Source organism: Blennius ocellaris (assembly GCF_963422515.1).
Source record: "Blennius ocellaris genome assembly, chromosome: 12".
Taxonomy (NCBI): Eukaryota; Metazoa; Chordata; class Actinopteri; order Blenniiformes; family Blenniidae; genus Blennius; species Blennius ocellaris.
This window is the reverse complement of record NC_137661.1, coordinates 8,231,914-8,247,153: the sequence shown is the minus strand read 5'-3', so window position 1 is coordinate 8,247,153 and position 15,240 is coordinate 8,231,914. Positions and strand designations below refer to the sequence as shown.

The following is a 15,240-nucleotide window of genomic DNA, read 5'->3' as shown; positions in this document are numbered from 1 at the left end:
ACTGTCAAACATGTGGGGGAAATATTACGACAGGCCAGGAGCCTGTTTGCATTTCAATAGTGGCTTCCATTATATCATAAACTGTCGCACAAAATGGTGGCTCAGGGAATGCCACACTATAATCGCTGTAAAAAAAAAAAAAAGAAAAAAAAAAGGCTTTGGTTATTCCACTTGTGACTTGTAATTTTTTATTTATTGTTGGTGAATTGTTTACTTCATCGGTGTAATTGTATATTTGAAAAGAAAAAGAAGAATATGACCTTATAACTGTGCCTCTGTTTTAATTCACTGTGGGTGGACATCCTGATATGTCAACTGTGAGCAGTTCTTCTCTGTTTGTATTTTTAATGACATCAGCCCTTCATCCAAACTTGGCTGTTGACAGACTTAAATGTCTTGACGTAAACTGGCCGTCTTACCAAACCGTGCCCTCCCGCATATAATACAGTCTACAAGAAAGTTTACAGTAAACACGAGTGTGATAAAGCTGTTGGAAGAGCCAAACTCCGACTCGCCCCTCCCTGCTTGCCTAAATTTGACTTCTCTTCATCTCCCAGTCTTATTTAAAGAAAATGTTACTTTTCTTGACTTCTGCGTTGCATTTGTTATCAAATATCCAATTTTACCAAGCACTACAATGCAACACGGATAAGTGATTAAAAACAAGCTAACTTCTAACAGACAAACCCTCTGGAATTGTGAGGTAGCAAAGGTGAACTGAAACTTGGGCTTTATCTTCATTAGGCCAGTGCCTGGTGTTAATTTCCCACCCTGGTCAGATTACATCATGTGCTGCTGAGAAAGGGCCTTTGAGTTTTTGCCACAGTGGGTGTGAAGACCAGATGTGGTCTGTTGGGCAGCATCCAACATCTCAGACCTCCGCAACTTCTGTCGTGTCATTATCGCACTATCTTTAGGTAAACTTTAACAATTTGGGTGCCATGGTTCTTCACTGTGAGAGCATAAGCACTCAATCAATACTTATCGAGGAAACTGTGATACTATAGATAACGTCCTGAGGAAGAGATGAAGCGACAGGTGAGATTATCCTACCTGTCTGAACTGTTCCTCATAGGTCCATTCTCCATGATCCTGTCCGCCCAGATGGCCGTGTGTGGCGTGGGGAGGCATAATGGCTATTCGGGGCTCGGGCTCAGTCCCAGGACGGACCTTCAGCAGTTGGGAATGCGGGTGGAGCTGGCGGTGAGGCAGCAGGAGGATGCCTTTTCCTGGGGCAACCGCGTCATGGCCCGTTGGCAGACCTTCTTCTGCCAGGTCGTCATCGAAGTCTTCTTCCATTTCACCTTCAAAGTCTTCCTCGTCCCATTTCTGTTTGCTATTTTTTTTTGGAAAAGAACATTTTGTTGAAATTATAACGCTCTTAATTAGAGACACTATAGAGACTTATAGAGATTCCCCACTTCTGTACTTACATTTGTTCCTCTTCATCTGACCCCATCATGTCCTTGTATTGCTCTTCCCCCTCATCATTATCATCATCGTCATCCCGTTCCTGTTCACCACAGCTGCTGCGTTCAGACATGGGACTGTCCGACACCCTCTGCAGCCCGGCGGCCGCAGCACGCATGGCCGCCAGAGCTGCCATCTGGGCTTGTTCCGTCTCAGGCGCCGGGCTCCCCATCGGATCATCCCCTGCGCCTGTACGGACCTGAGTGTGCTGAGCAGCGGCTTGCTGCTGCAGCTGCTGCTCCATCAGCAGCTTGGCCCTTTGCTGCCTGTGCAGGTTCTCCATGACAGCCTGCAGCTTCATCTCAAGGGAAAGAGGCGACGTGTTCACCCCTTCCGTTCCTCGTCAAGGAGCACCAGCCGGGCAGAGTAAAGACTGATCCTTCTTCCCAGGTGCACCGGAGCCAACTGTGCCAGTGATGAAACAGCTAACTGACTAACGGTTTGAGGGTTCTGATTTAGTGGAATTGTGGTTCCTCAAGTTGTGAACGGTGGAAAGATTGCGGGGTAGTTTTTGGAGCCAGTTCCAAAATGTCTAGTCAATGGTCAGCCGCCGGTCTGAAGCCTCTCTTCCTTGATTAAAAATGTCTTTGTGCCGCTCAAATGGAGAAACGAAACTCGGCAGAAGAGTTGACTTGAGCAGTCTTGTGTCCAGTAAAAGCAGTGGAAATGAAGGTGGGGACACAGGACTTTACTGGCAAACTACAAAGACCTGGAGAGAACAGAGAGAGAGAAAACTTTCAGATCGCAGTTACCCTTAATATCTGGAAACAACAAACAGTTAAAGTATAATGTCTTTTCTAAATCTATTGATGTGGTTACCTGTTGTAAAGCCAATTGTTTCATCTATTTTGGTTAGTTCATGTGTGTGTGTGTGTGTGTGTGTGTTGTAATATTGGTGCCTCGGTAATGTTTCTGTTCCCCGTCTTGTAAAACAGTATTTAATAGAACACAATAGAAAAAAAACACGTTTCCCCCCCCTCCCCATTTGTAGTTACAACGTACGATAGATTGCACATCAAAATATGTACAGAGCATCGTTTAGGAAACTTGATTAATCATATTTAGACTTGTGACTTTTAACCACTTGACTGAATCGCAGAAGAACAGAACTCTCCTGCTATGACTGTCGAGCCGCCCTGTCAATTCAAATGAAGGCCTAAGAAACTATGACTGGGAGTAAAATGTTTAATTTCACATTCAGAAATGCAAATTCCCATCAAAAAATTCATATAAAACCATAAAATGGCAACATTTTTAGCCCATTTAGCAAAATCCGAAGGATCGATGACAGAAGAACAAGATGTACTTTGTCAACAGATGTTGACAAAGTACAAAATGTTTTAACCTCAACCAAAAAAGGAAGTGACTCACTTTCTTCACCTGGTTAGCTTTGGGTCAAGATCAATTTCGGTGCACGTGACCGAATGAGACAGACCACACTGTCACATAAACATTCACTAAAATACAATGATTCATATTTCAGAATGTCCTCACTCAGGTTAGACCATTGTATTTGTACTTCGTAACATTCTTCATAAGCATTTATGCAATGTAGAGGAGAGTTGTTTTTATTTTTTATTAACTTGCGTCGGTTAATTCCATTGCATCTGCTCCCTCTGCAATACTGGTTCTCTTTTGTAAATCAACTCGTTTCCTTCTACGTTTACCTGAAATACGCTCTAAAACTACTGATACCGATAAGAGATGCACCACATATAACCAGCGCGGGGGAAATTAAATGTTAATGCAGGTGCTGAATATGCTGAAGAGCGAGTCATGCTGTGAGGCAGGAGTGACTGTACGCCACTAATCATTCAGTTATGCTGAGTAATACATGACCTGTGTTACCATCACCTGCCTCACTCTTTAACTGCAGGGAAACTTTACATGTTGGATTGTGCCCTTGAATCTGAATCAGCATCAGACACCACAAACCGCCATGCACTGACTTTTATTTCAGAGTAATGAACCATAAAAGTTTTATTGAGTATCACATATCAATTGTGATGCACTGTCAGATTATATTGCAACGCCACATCTCTGCGCTGTAAGAAGTTACTACTGCAAATATAGGAACGCAGCCCTCGATCCTCTCCAATGAAACACACATTTAAAATGATTTCTCAGACAGCAGGTCTGAAGAGAACATTTCCACAGAAAATGTAGACGACACTTTCACAAGTTTGCCAGTATAATTATATGTGTATCTCTGTCCAGGGAACAAGAAGGATAAACAGCATCAGGTTGAAGGCCTGAAATAAGCTCTTTTATCCATTTCTAAGAAGAATTGACTATTTTCAATCTTAAGAGTTGTGAATATAAAATGAGATGAGACACGACACCCACAAAAGTCCAAATTATCAAGATTGCCCTGTAAGCAGGTGATTCAAGCAGGAAAAGTGTTTTTCATTCAGCCAGTAATTCAATAAGAGATCCACATGGAAAATAACAGCTTGTGGAACATTACGCACAACTGACTCATCTAAACCATCAATTTATATTTACGCAATGGGCTAACCTCCAGAAGTGTAAGGAATTGTTAATGTTACCAGTGACACGAGATATCTATTTGAAAAACTTTCTTTCCTTATGATATAAAACACTAAAATGTCTTGTTGCCATAATCTTTATTCACGTGGATTCAAACAATTTGAGCTCTGGTCGGACAATAATGCCTCCAAAAAGTGGAAACTGTTTTTTGCAAAAACAATAAAAACCAAAAAAAAGAAAGAAGAATGGAAAAACTCCATTCACTCCACCATCGCAGCAGCAAGAAAAACAAATGACAATTCACCATTAAGGATGAGAAGCAACTGATAAAACACCTCCAGTCTTACATTTTCTTATCAGCACGGGTCACTCTGGAGTTAGTCCATTGATCACGCCGTTAAACGTGCCTTACAAAAAGAAAAAAGAAAAGTGCCACGTCCGTTAATAGGCACAGAAGTGTGTGATCAAACATAACACTTCTCCCAGAAGGTTTATCGGCTCAACACCATCAAGCAAGAACCAGCAGAGACCCACAGAAAAAAGATATTTCAGCCACTCTATACTATGGAATTATATGTTAGTGCAATGTTGCGCAAGGAAACAAGAGCTGTGAAACTTGTGTTTCCTAAGAGGGTGAAGGAAGTGACAACTGACGGAACAGATGCAGCGAAGGCAGCCGACAGATATTCAATATTGATTCATGGCATTCTTCACAGGCAATAGAGGCACAAGTGAACAGCCACAGTTGTCAAGTGCAGAATAGCAGCCGCATAAGCAGAATTAAGGCATCATGACTAACTGGATCTGGTTTGACTGTCACACCTCGCCCATTTATTGTTCACGTCACACAGTATCAGTGAGCCCTCCAACATGAGGGGTACCACAAAAGACTGATATTAACTTTTATGATTTTGCTTTTAAGCAGCATCAGCAAATTCAATTTCGAACAGCTCATGCACTGTGTCGACCGTATTATTTACAGTCCTCATTACTCAACATTTTAAGGAGTCAGACCGTCGTGTCCCTCCCATGTTTGTGCCAAGAACAACAATGACTTTGACACCATGTCTCACTCTTCAATGAGTCACACATGTAATTTGAAAGGCAGAAGTGATTACGCCAAAGCTCTTCTGTTGATTCTTCTTGTGCACACGGAAGCAGAAGTGGCCTCTGTGCTATACTGTCGATCACAAACGTAATGATTTCCTACATGCGAGATGGTGAAAATGTCATTGCATAAGCACACATGTTCTCCTCACTTCCCATAAACAAGAGCCATATATGATATTTACGGTCTCTTTACATTGCAGCATAGAATGTGCATAGATATAGTATGCATGTCATGCTACCTGCTTAACTACATGGATAATCCATTGCCAACAAAAACAAAATCACACATTGTTCCACAGGACATCATTTCTAGAACATCATTCTGCAAGAGCATGTTTATTTTGGCGTTGTCAAACAATTAAACATTCTACATCACAGGGTTGCTGTGGATTATTCTCAGTTAACCCCAATTAAATATCATTCATTATTTATCTTTATTAATCACCTTTCATTTTGCATGAACAAACAGATTCAAGAAGGAAGGAAATACATACAACTTAAGTTGTTAAACAAGTTAAGTGTTCACAAAAAAAAAAAGAAGAGACATTCGTCCACACTGACGTGTTCCTGTTGGCCTTTCTTTAACCAGCGACTAAGACAAACTAACTTGTTGACATTGTCCGAGAGGAGAGCCGCCCGCTTCTTCTTTACAATGTTGCCTGCAACTGACAACAGTGTCTCAAACGGAACAGTGGTTGCAGGAGTGGAGAGATATTTGCAAGCCGGCATTGCCAGCCTCCTGAGGCGCCGACATTCCGTGTGGGTGGTTTGTCGCAAGCGAGGCGACCGTCGTGAGACAGGTTTGTTTTACTCTACTGATGATGTGTTGTTGTAATAGTAATTCCCTCACGCACGCACAGCAGCATGCACAAGGCTACATCTACTTGGACCAATTCGCAGAAATACATTCCACTGCAGGGAATTTGAGTCATTCTGCACTGCAGATTATGTGATTTGCTTAAAAAAAAAAAAATGTAATCAGATTAATCATGATGCTGTATTAATCTGCATTAATATCAATTTTGACAGCCCTAGGTTTTTTTGGTTTTCTTTTGACCTGAATTCTCAGTGGTACATATATCACCATTTACTGATCAAGCAGCAGAACTGACTGATCTATGATAAACATAAAAAAAACTATTTACAATAAGATTTCATGTATATTTTTGCATGCAACTTTTGCAGGTTTAACATCTGTACTGCAATCTCAAACATCACGACGGACCTCGCTTAGAGTAACCAGGTATTTGATATCCACACCGCAACATGGTGTGAAACAAGTAGTGGGGCAGCCTCAATGGCCAGAGCGGGATCCCCTTTCAACTCACCTCCATCCTGCAGGCCTTATAGGAAATCATCACTTCAACTTGAGTCATTATTTTACATTAGCAGCAGAAAGTCTGTGGAAATCCTGTTTTCAGAAGAAACATTTGAATAGTCGCCAACTCTATGAATGGGTTAATATCAGCAGGCGGTTGTTTTAAGTAGCGTCTGGCCTGTTTTTTCCTCCCCAAACAAAATAGATGTAGAGCTAATTTCCGGTGAAACGTTATCTCCCCATATCTGAGTATTGGATGTCTTCTTCTAGATGAGGAAAAAAGGATTTCATTTATATCAAGGCATGCCGCCTCACGTTAATATTCATTCTCTCGCTCTCTTCAGTTTATACTTAAGGACCCTAAATAGTGTTTTATGACATTTAATCTGAGTTAAAATGAGAAAACCAGTTTGAAGTAACAAAGCAACTAGGTTCACTCACTCAAGTAAGGAAGTTAACAGTACGGTCCTGGATCATGCAACCCTTTTATTTGCAGTTATTCGTGCTCTAAACTTTAATTTAGTGGCAATGTCGAGCAAAATTATTGATGTACTGAAAAACAATGACTCCTCTGTACACATGGAACAATATCCCAGGTTGATAATGGTTATCTATTGCCCTCTAAACTGTAATTGTCTGGCGCTTCACTGTGGAAAATTATATGATTGTTTGGATGACTTCTGTATGGGTTCCACCACAATAGTGCACCCGCTGCAAACTTCCCTAATTTTCATGCACAACAAAAAGGAATTATTTTGCAAACTATCACAGTTGTGTTTGTTAACACATGGGAATTTCTCGACACTGCAAATACTGTCTGGATCAAACTGATGATGATATGTGCCCTGCAAAAATGTTGAGTCAGGTTTACGTGGTGGAGAAAAATAAATAAAAAATCAATCATTAAAAATTACATTTTCTTTTCTGCCAATGTTAAGATATATACGCAAGCATTATAATACAGCCTCTCACATTCTAAAATGACAACGCACTAGTTTCTTATTAAAATGTCCTACTTTGATACAAACTCTTATCTGCTACTTTCTACTGGTACAAGAGCCACTTACACTGAGATCGAGAAATTGCCAGGCGCCGCTGATTTGTCACAACAATGACCTCAAAATGTACAACAATCTTCAAGACCCTGAGAGCTGATTTAACACCTTAATTGGCTAAAGACAAGCCACCAGCTGGGGGAGGTGGCAGTGGCTGGTGTGTGTGTGTGTGTGGGGGGGGGGGCAGGGACGGGAGGAGGCAGTGGCACACAAACTTCAGCAGTTGGCTGAATGAACGATAAAGTGGAAACACAGAGAGCTAATGGGTTAATCCTATTTTTTTTTTTTTTAAACCCACATTTGCGAGGTGGAAGATTGCAAGGTCTGAGCAAACAGAACAAGGTGATAAGAATGAGAGTTGAGGGTCTAATTCCAACAAGATAAAGAGACCCACACTACCTCTCATACATGCATTTTTTTTTTTTTTTTTACTTTAGACTGGCTGTGTGCAGCAAATGCAAGCCATTTAATCCTACACTATTCTGCACACTGATTGTGAGGTAACTAATCTTTGTGAGGTTTTATTCCTTTTCTTCGAAGAGCCTATTAACATCAAACAAAAAATAAACTATGGTATGGTTAACATGTAGAGTCTGTTCCAATGAGAACCAGCACATGAGAAACACAAGCATTAATGCACCAGTATACAACAGTACTGCTCGACTGAAAGTCACACTCGGAATAATACTAATAATCTCCTTTTTGCCACTGGGTTCTACAACATGAACATTTCAGTCGATGATATTATCATGCAATTATTGAACTTGGAACATTTCAGTTGCTGTTCCTTCTTTATCAAATTCGGTATCACGGTCACACAAGCACATCTGCTTTCAACAGAACACTAAATATCCTGTCATTTCTATCATGACCGGTATCAATGTACAGAGAACAGTGGACTGAAACATGTGAGATTTTATCACAATACACTGCGTCACTACCATCATGTATTGTATGACTAGCGTTTACTGCGCTGAAAGGTTTGTGGTGAAACATTGCTTTGTACCGATGCTATCGACGTTCACATTCTTGGGCAAATGTAAAAAATGCAGTTGTTTTCTGACCTGCAATTCCTGAACAATGTCGCCATATTTCCGAATGTCTGACGAATGACTTCATATTGAATTACGAATGACTGTTAATTGTTATTAATTGTTAGTTGAGGCTCATACCTCACAAAATATTTTGCGTCGTATCACAGTGACAAGAGCCCACGTTAATAGCACACTCACCTTAAACTGACCATGAGGAATACGCGACCATTTTTCTTTTGAAAGTTCTTCTACACTTCGCCAACAGCAATATGTGGATGTCACGTTATGCCTCCGGGGAAGACACACAACCCCACTAATCCTTTGACCAGGGTATGACCGTTAAGAAATGTTTACATATGATGAATGTGTTTGAACAACAGGAGAAAATGTTAACACCTTGACATTTAAATGACCGTTTCTATAGTGTCAAAATGTAAGAAGGAAAACACCTGTGCAGCTACTAACTTCGTTCGCATTGCTGAATGAAATAATCAGCTTAAACTTCCTCTTATGACTGAGCTCACTTGTTATTAAAATAAACATCAACGTCATTGTTTGTTGTGAGACGGGGCTTCAGTAACATTTACCAACACACAAACTGAGATTAACCGGAATGGGCCCATGTTTGTTACTCATTCCCATTTTGCAATATCATTTTGATAGTTAATAAAAAGAAGGGGGAAAAAAAAAAGCATTCAAGTAAAAAGTCGGTCAGTGGTGCTGTTCTTGATTATGCATCCCTCTCTCGCATTCCTTGCAGTATTACCTCGTAAGGCAATAACACAGGCTCCATTGAGCCCCACTGCACCAACAACAAGATCATTGAGGAAGTGTCGCACAGGCTGGTCACGCATTTTCCACTGACCTCTTCCAGCAAGCCGAAGCAATGCAGCAAGCCAAATCTGATTAGCTCCAGCTATGCCATAAATTAAGTGGGCATATAGCAAAAATAATCCAGTGATCTACTTATCTGCAGTGAAATCTGTGGCCATCTATCAAGCAGCAGAATTATACTGAGCAAGGCATTGAGTTTTATTGTGACCGCAGTGTGATCTGAATGCTTCTGAACTGGTCCTTATAAAAAAAAAAAAGCCTTTTTGCACACAGAATAACTTGACTAGCGAGCAATGTTACCCCGGTAGGAATGTATTAAAAATGCTCCCGGGGGCTTTAGCAATCACACTACAAGACAAAAATGTTTCAATATATGATCAATCCATCAGGTTACAGTGAATTTATAGCCCCAGGTTAAAAGAAAAAATGGTGAAAAACACGCTTTTCTAAATATTTGCTTTGAAGTCACTGACGGTCAAAGAGCATGGGTGGAACAATATGTTCGTTTGCCTGTTAAAAATGTATATATACATATACGTGAAAGACATGCTGCAAGTCGTCATACGTAAAACAGTTCTAAAGAAAATTATCCAGAAAACATTGAAACTGCAAATGTTCTGGAAAGATGATCTCATAACTTCAACAGAAAAACTGTCTGCTGATTCAGCTGAAATGTTTGCCAGTGATTACGGCTGCCACTGGTGGATATTGACCTTGCTATGTTACAACCCAACCTACAGTTTCACATGGAGACTGTAGTATTATGGGCGCAAACATAAATCCCATGTGATGACAGCTCTGGAAGCACCGGTCTGTCTTATAGCTGCCACTTAAACTGATTTGGTCTTAGGGTTAGCCTATCATAGATAGATTTAAAAAAAACAACTATATCAGCTGTTTCTCCTGTTTAAATCTGGTTAGACTCAATGGGTATATTTCTTCTCGTACTGCAGGCTTTTTTTTCTCTACTTTGATCATGAAAAGTCGAGTGATAAATTATGTTTACAACTCATATCGGGTTTCAGTCATACTTTTCTTTTAGCCTTTATCTTAATAGCCAACTTTCAACAGAACGATAGGAACACGCATACGTGAAGCTGCATTACCCACCTGGGTGTCATATTCATGGTTAATGTGGAGCAGGCAAACATGTCAGCCTCCTGCACTGAAACGGACTTTTCCATGAAAATGTGTGATTCAGAAGACACGCAGCATGTTGCAGCTCGCAGAGTTTAGAGCACTGCTATTGTAACTCTAGACTACTGGCCTGATGATTACTGGTTTAGTGCATGAGAGGGGGAGTAAAGGGGGGTTGGGGGGGGGTGGTTTGCATTTTTCATTGAATGGCATGAAAACTGGATTAACTCGTTGGTTTATATGGTGACTGTGCAGTCACGTCATTGCATTGTGGTCTGTAACAATAAAGTCTTTTGTCTGCATGGGGGCGATGCATGAACTGAAATCTTAGACAGCTACGCTGCTTTAAACATGGAAATGTCCAGAACAAAACAAATGTCACGTCCATGTTTAGAATGGATTAAAGTTTTGAGTGCGGGCAATGTGCCTAATAAAAACTGGCCGACTCATCTGCACAAGAGGGACGCCGATCTGAATAAATCAGTTTGTGATTAGCGAGCCAGCTGACACGTGTATAAAACACAAATGCTTTTGCGTTGCGACGGACGTGTCAGCATGTTGCAGCTGTGTGTTGGTATCCAGGCAGACAAGCACCGCGGGAGCTCACACTGGCTGGCACTGGAGTCAGTGTCAGTCATTGACTGGGTACACAAAGACAACAACTGTCCCGGCCGCCTGGTTGAGGAACTGCAGGGCATCCCGATACCTCAAACCCTTCATTTTTTCTGCGTCACTGTGAGCCGTGTCGGGATTCCCCCAGCAGGGCTTCAACCCAAGGAATGAAGTGACTTGTAAGTTGTTGTTTTTTTTTTTTTCCCCCCCTCTGCAATTTTTGGCTGGATAACAGAACTAAAGCTCCACGTGTCGCACAGAGCCTCCGGAAAAGTAGCTTTTGGCACAAGAACAGCTGAAAGCCAGCCAAGCCACGCTGCCGCCCACTTCTTTATTGGCAGGAAAGCTTGTGGTGTGCAGACAGTGCTCATATCCACTGTGAGACAAGATAGGTTCATATTTACAGGTAGACTAGTACTGAAACATTCCAGTAATGCAATGTACTGTACAAGGGCTCACACCCTTAAGACTGTATGGAAGACTTAAAATGACAAATGAAAAAAAAAAAAAAAAAACTGCCTTTACAGCCCTGCAAAGATTTACAGGTTTTTTTTAATAAGGAAAAAAAAAAAACAGAGGACAGACCTGTCTGTCTTGTTGGTACATGTTTGTCATTAACTCACAGCCACGAACCAGTTTAGTGCCAGAGAGAGACGCTCACTCAGCCATGATGCCTTGAAGCAAAGCTCAGCATGTTATTTGCATATCAAACCTGCTGCTTTCAAATAATCTCATAGTCTGAGATCACACACCTGTGATGACAGGGAACTGTGTGGACTTCCACTCGTAAAGGACAACGCGTCCCAATGCATATCTGACATTGAGCAAACAAAGACAAATGGAAGGCATGGATCTAAAAAAATGAATAAAATAAAGCAAGCAGTTCACACCTGGGTGTTTGAATAACCAGTCAGGTTGAAGACAGAAAGCACCAAACAGTCGATGGGAGAAGAAGCCAGAAGACACAAGTATCAATTGAAGTCAACTGAAGAAGACTGTTAAATAATTCCATGACAAACCAGGAGTCCACTGTACCAACACTCCAAAATAAAAATCCTAACAGAGACCAAAGCTGTAGGGAGACAAATAGAAGTATATATTTAACATGAAAAACTGTCGGGAAACAACAAACATAAAAAGCACCAACCTGGGAGAAAAAAAAAAAAGTTTTAAATCCCATATTAGGATAGCCTTTGGTGGTAAGTACGTATCAATGTTTGTTGCATGGACATAAAGATAAAGGCCTAATAATTATCCATTGGTGTGTGTATGTGTGTGGTTATATGAGCATTTATCTGTTCTTTGTGCATGTGTACATATACATATATTCACTCTGTATACACTGTACCTTAGAAAGCTTGAACTTCTGATTTGTTTTATTTTCTATGAACCATTGAGAGAATAGCTCAAATGGAGCTATGGGGAGGGGGATGTTTCACTGTTCTTAAGTGAAACATCATTGATGTTTATGTTTTTGTTTGTATGTTGAAAAAATAATAAAAAGACCTTGACAAAAAAAAAAAGATAAAGGCCCTTCTCACAGAAATCCCTTGAATTATTATTATTACTACTACTACCGTCGCCCACCCATACTCTGGTACGACGGGGGTTTTGAGCAGACTTGAACCGTCTGGAAAGAAACACAAGAGAATAGCAAGTAAGTGAAAGTCAGTTTATTATCTTGTCTATGTTTACAAAAGTTGGGTTTTTTTTCCTTTGAAATTTTCAGAACATGCTGAAAATGTTGATGTTATATCTTTGAAGCTCTTGTGTCATTTGATCATAACTATAAAGCTGATAATGGGAGGGAAACAAAAGATTTAAAATATAATTTTTTACACTGTTTTTAGTGTCTTTCACCAGCTCTGCTATACTACTTTGAAAGGATGTTTTTTTTTTTTTATTAAGTATCTTGTTTTTACAGAAACTATTTACTCAAAAGAGGACTTCTTAGTGCAGCACTTACCTTATTACCTTACTTCTATTTATTTAAGCTCTCGCCAACAATGATAATAACTAATAACACATTTTAACAACAGTACCAAATAGTAAAGTCATTTCTTATTACTCATAAGTGATTCTAAAATTATAAAACTGTGAAAAATAAGTTTGAAATATACAACGAAAACTACAACAGTATTCTATGAGCACAAAGACAGTAATAGTAACACAGAGTTAGACTTTCTATCAATTAAGCCAGACTTTGCAATGCTGTTCAGTTGGTGAACAAAATACATAATTCAACTAGTAGAATATCATTATTACAAATATTAGGAATAGTACTACATTACTTGATAGATGATATTCAAGGTGTCATTGGTATTCTCAAAAGCAACATAAAGTAAAATCTTTCTGTTCAGTTCCTAGATTGCATAAATAATGATTACTGGAATAATTAAAAGCCCAATTTCTGCAATATCACAAACTAACCCGATCAGTTTTATACATCAACCTATTTGATCTTTATATTCCATTTCAACACGTCTCCTTGTATGACAGAAGTCCCCATAAAACACAACAACAGGGCTTCTTCTTCTTCAAACCAAGAGAGACCGACGTGTCTTGAACGTAAACAACATTTCGTGGAGAGCCCTCATTAGGACCCGTCTATATAATGCAAAAGCAAACAGAGAGCTTTTAAGACATGAACTTGATCGCCTGGCCATACGTTTCTAATCCACAATGGGCCAATCACAACCTAAATGCCCGCTCCACCCCAGCCCCCCACCCCCCCCATCCACTTGTTGCAGCAGTATTTGCCTTCACTTGAAACTGGTAAAGCGAGGCAGTGGCCCGGTGAGAGAATACAATATGCCTGATGAGATGAAAAAGATTAAGACCTTCTTGTTTTGAAGGTGGTTGGAACGTGGCGAGGAGCACATGTGATAAGGGCCCAGAAATCACTCCGGAGGTTAGAGCGAGTTCAGCAGTTAAGCATTTCACACGTTTTCGGTCAAACTGGCAACTTCAAAAGAGCATTTGTGCATTTTTTGAAAAGGAAAGGAAACGCTTGGCAATTTGGGGACATCCCAGCTGTTTCTTTCGGGGTTTTTTTTTTCTCTTTTGGTAGAAAAACAAACAAACAAAAAAATAGTGCCTCAAATATTGTCTCACCTCTTTTTTTAAGTCAAATTCCTCATTTCAGGTTTCAAAATCTCCTGTCCACATCAATTTGTGACACTACGGCGAACCACAAATATGTCAGAGTACTTCTGGTAATATAAACTTTCATCATTCAAGGGACATTTCATAACTGGATTCCTGTCATCTCAGTGGAACTATAGAAAAAAGTACCAGACTGTTTTTTTTGTTTGTTTGTTTTTTTTAAATATAACTTTTTTTTTTTTTTTTTTTTTTAAAGGTTGTGTATATCTATTTTTTTTAATCCTTGGGATCCTTGGGAATGACAATCAGGTGAGAACTTGCAGGGAAGATGCATGTATGTTTGAGGTCATTAAGACAAAGCCTACATACGTGGCTTTAACCTGAAACCTGCATCCTGTGTCTGTTCTCCCCCACCTCCTCCAGGACCTGGTGAGAAACTTTAACACTAACCACAAACCAAATGCCAGTCAGTTTTGGTTGTGGCCACAGCAGGTTTATCAGTTTCATACAACCAGTGACTTTGCTAAGTGTTGTTTTCTTTCAAATGTGTGTTTGCATCATATAGGAGAATACAGTCTTGTTATGTGCTGTGGATTTTCCCACCAGCCTGCTGTGACACTACTGAAGGGCTCATTGTGTCTGAATCACGCTCCAGACATGCTGGACATGTCCCGTGGATGTTTTGACTCGACTTGTAAGACTCACAGACACCAAAAGATGCTGATTGACTCGTTTGTCCACATACATCATCTCAGATTTGTTTTTGGTTTTTTTACAGACATCCACCATTGATAAAAAAAACTTGTGTGGAAGTAGAAGCTGGAGAGAAACTGAAGCTGAGTTGTATTGGTCTATATTTATGAGTCCTCCAGTGTGTCCAGAGTGCTGCTCTCTGTGTTGAAATGAATAACAAGGAGCCCTTACGACCCGTCTTATATCCATTCATAAAGTCACATTCAGATCGGTTGTCCTGACCTCCAGCGTGGTGACATTTTGGCAGGTCGAACTTTTTTTTCCTTCCTTATCGCGCTTAATATGCAGTCACATGCGTCGACTTTCATACCGATCATAAAGT

The 15,240-nt window shown here is 40.2% G+C and overlaps 1 protein-coding gene across 1 annotated transcript in view; it reads right to left on the bottom strand.

The window, feature by feature from the left end:
- arid3a (AT-rich interactive domain 3A) overlaps positions 1–15,240 on the bottom strand; it is a 37,268-nt gene that overhangs the window by 21,142 nt on the left and 886 nt on the right. The window contains exons 2-3 of the mRNA XM_080506090.1: positions 1,434–2,179; positions 1,054–1,336 (exon numbers count right to left, since the gene is read on the bottom strand). Coding sequence (XP_080362216.1) covers positions 1,054–1,336; positions 1,434–1,771 — 621 coding nt within the window. The 5' untranslated portion in view covers positions 1,772–2,179. The remainder of the gene's footprint in view (positions 1–1,053; positions 1,337–1,433; positions 2,180–15,240) is intronic.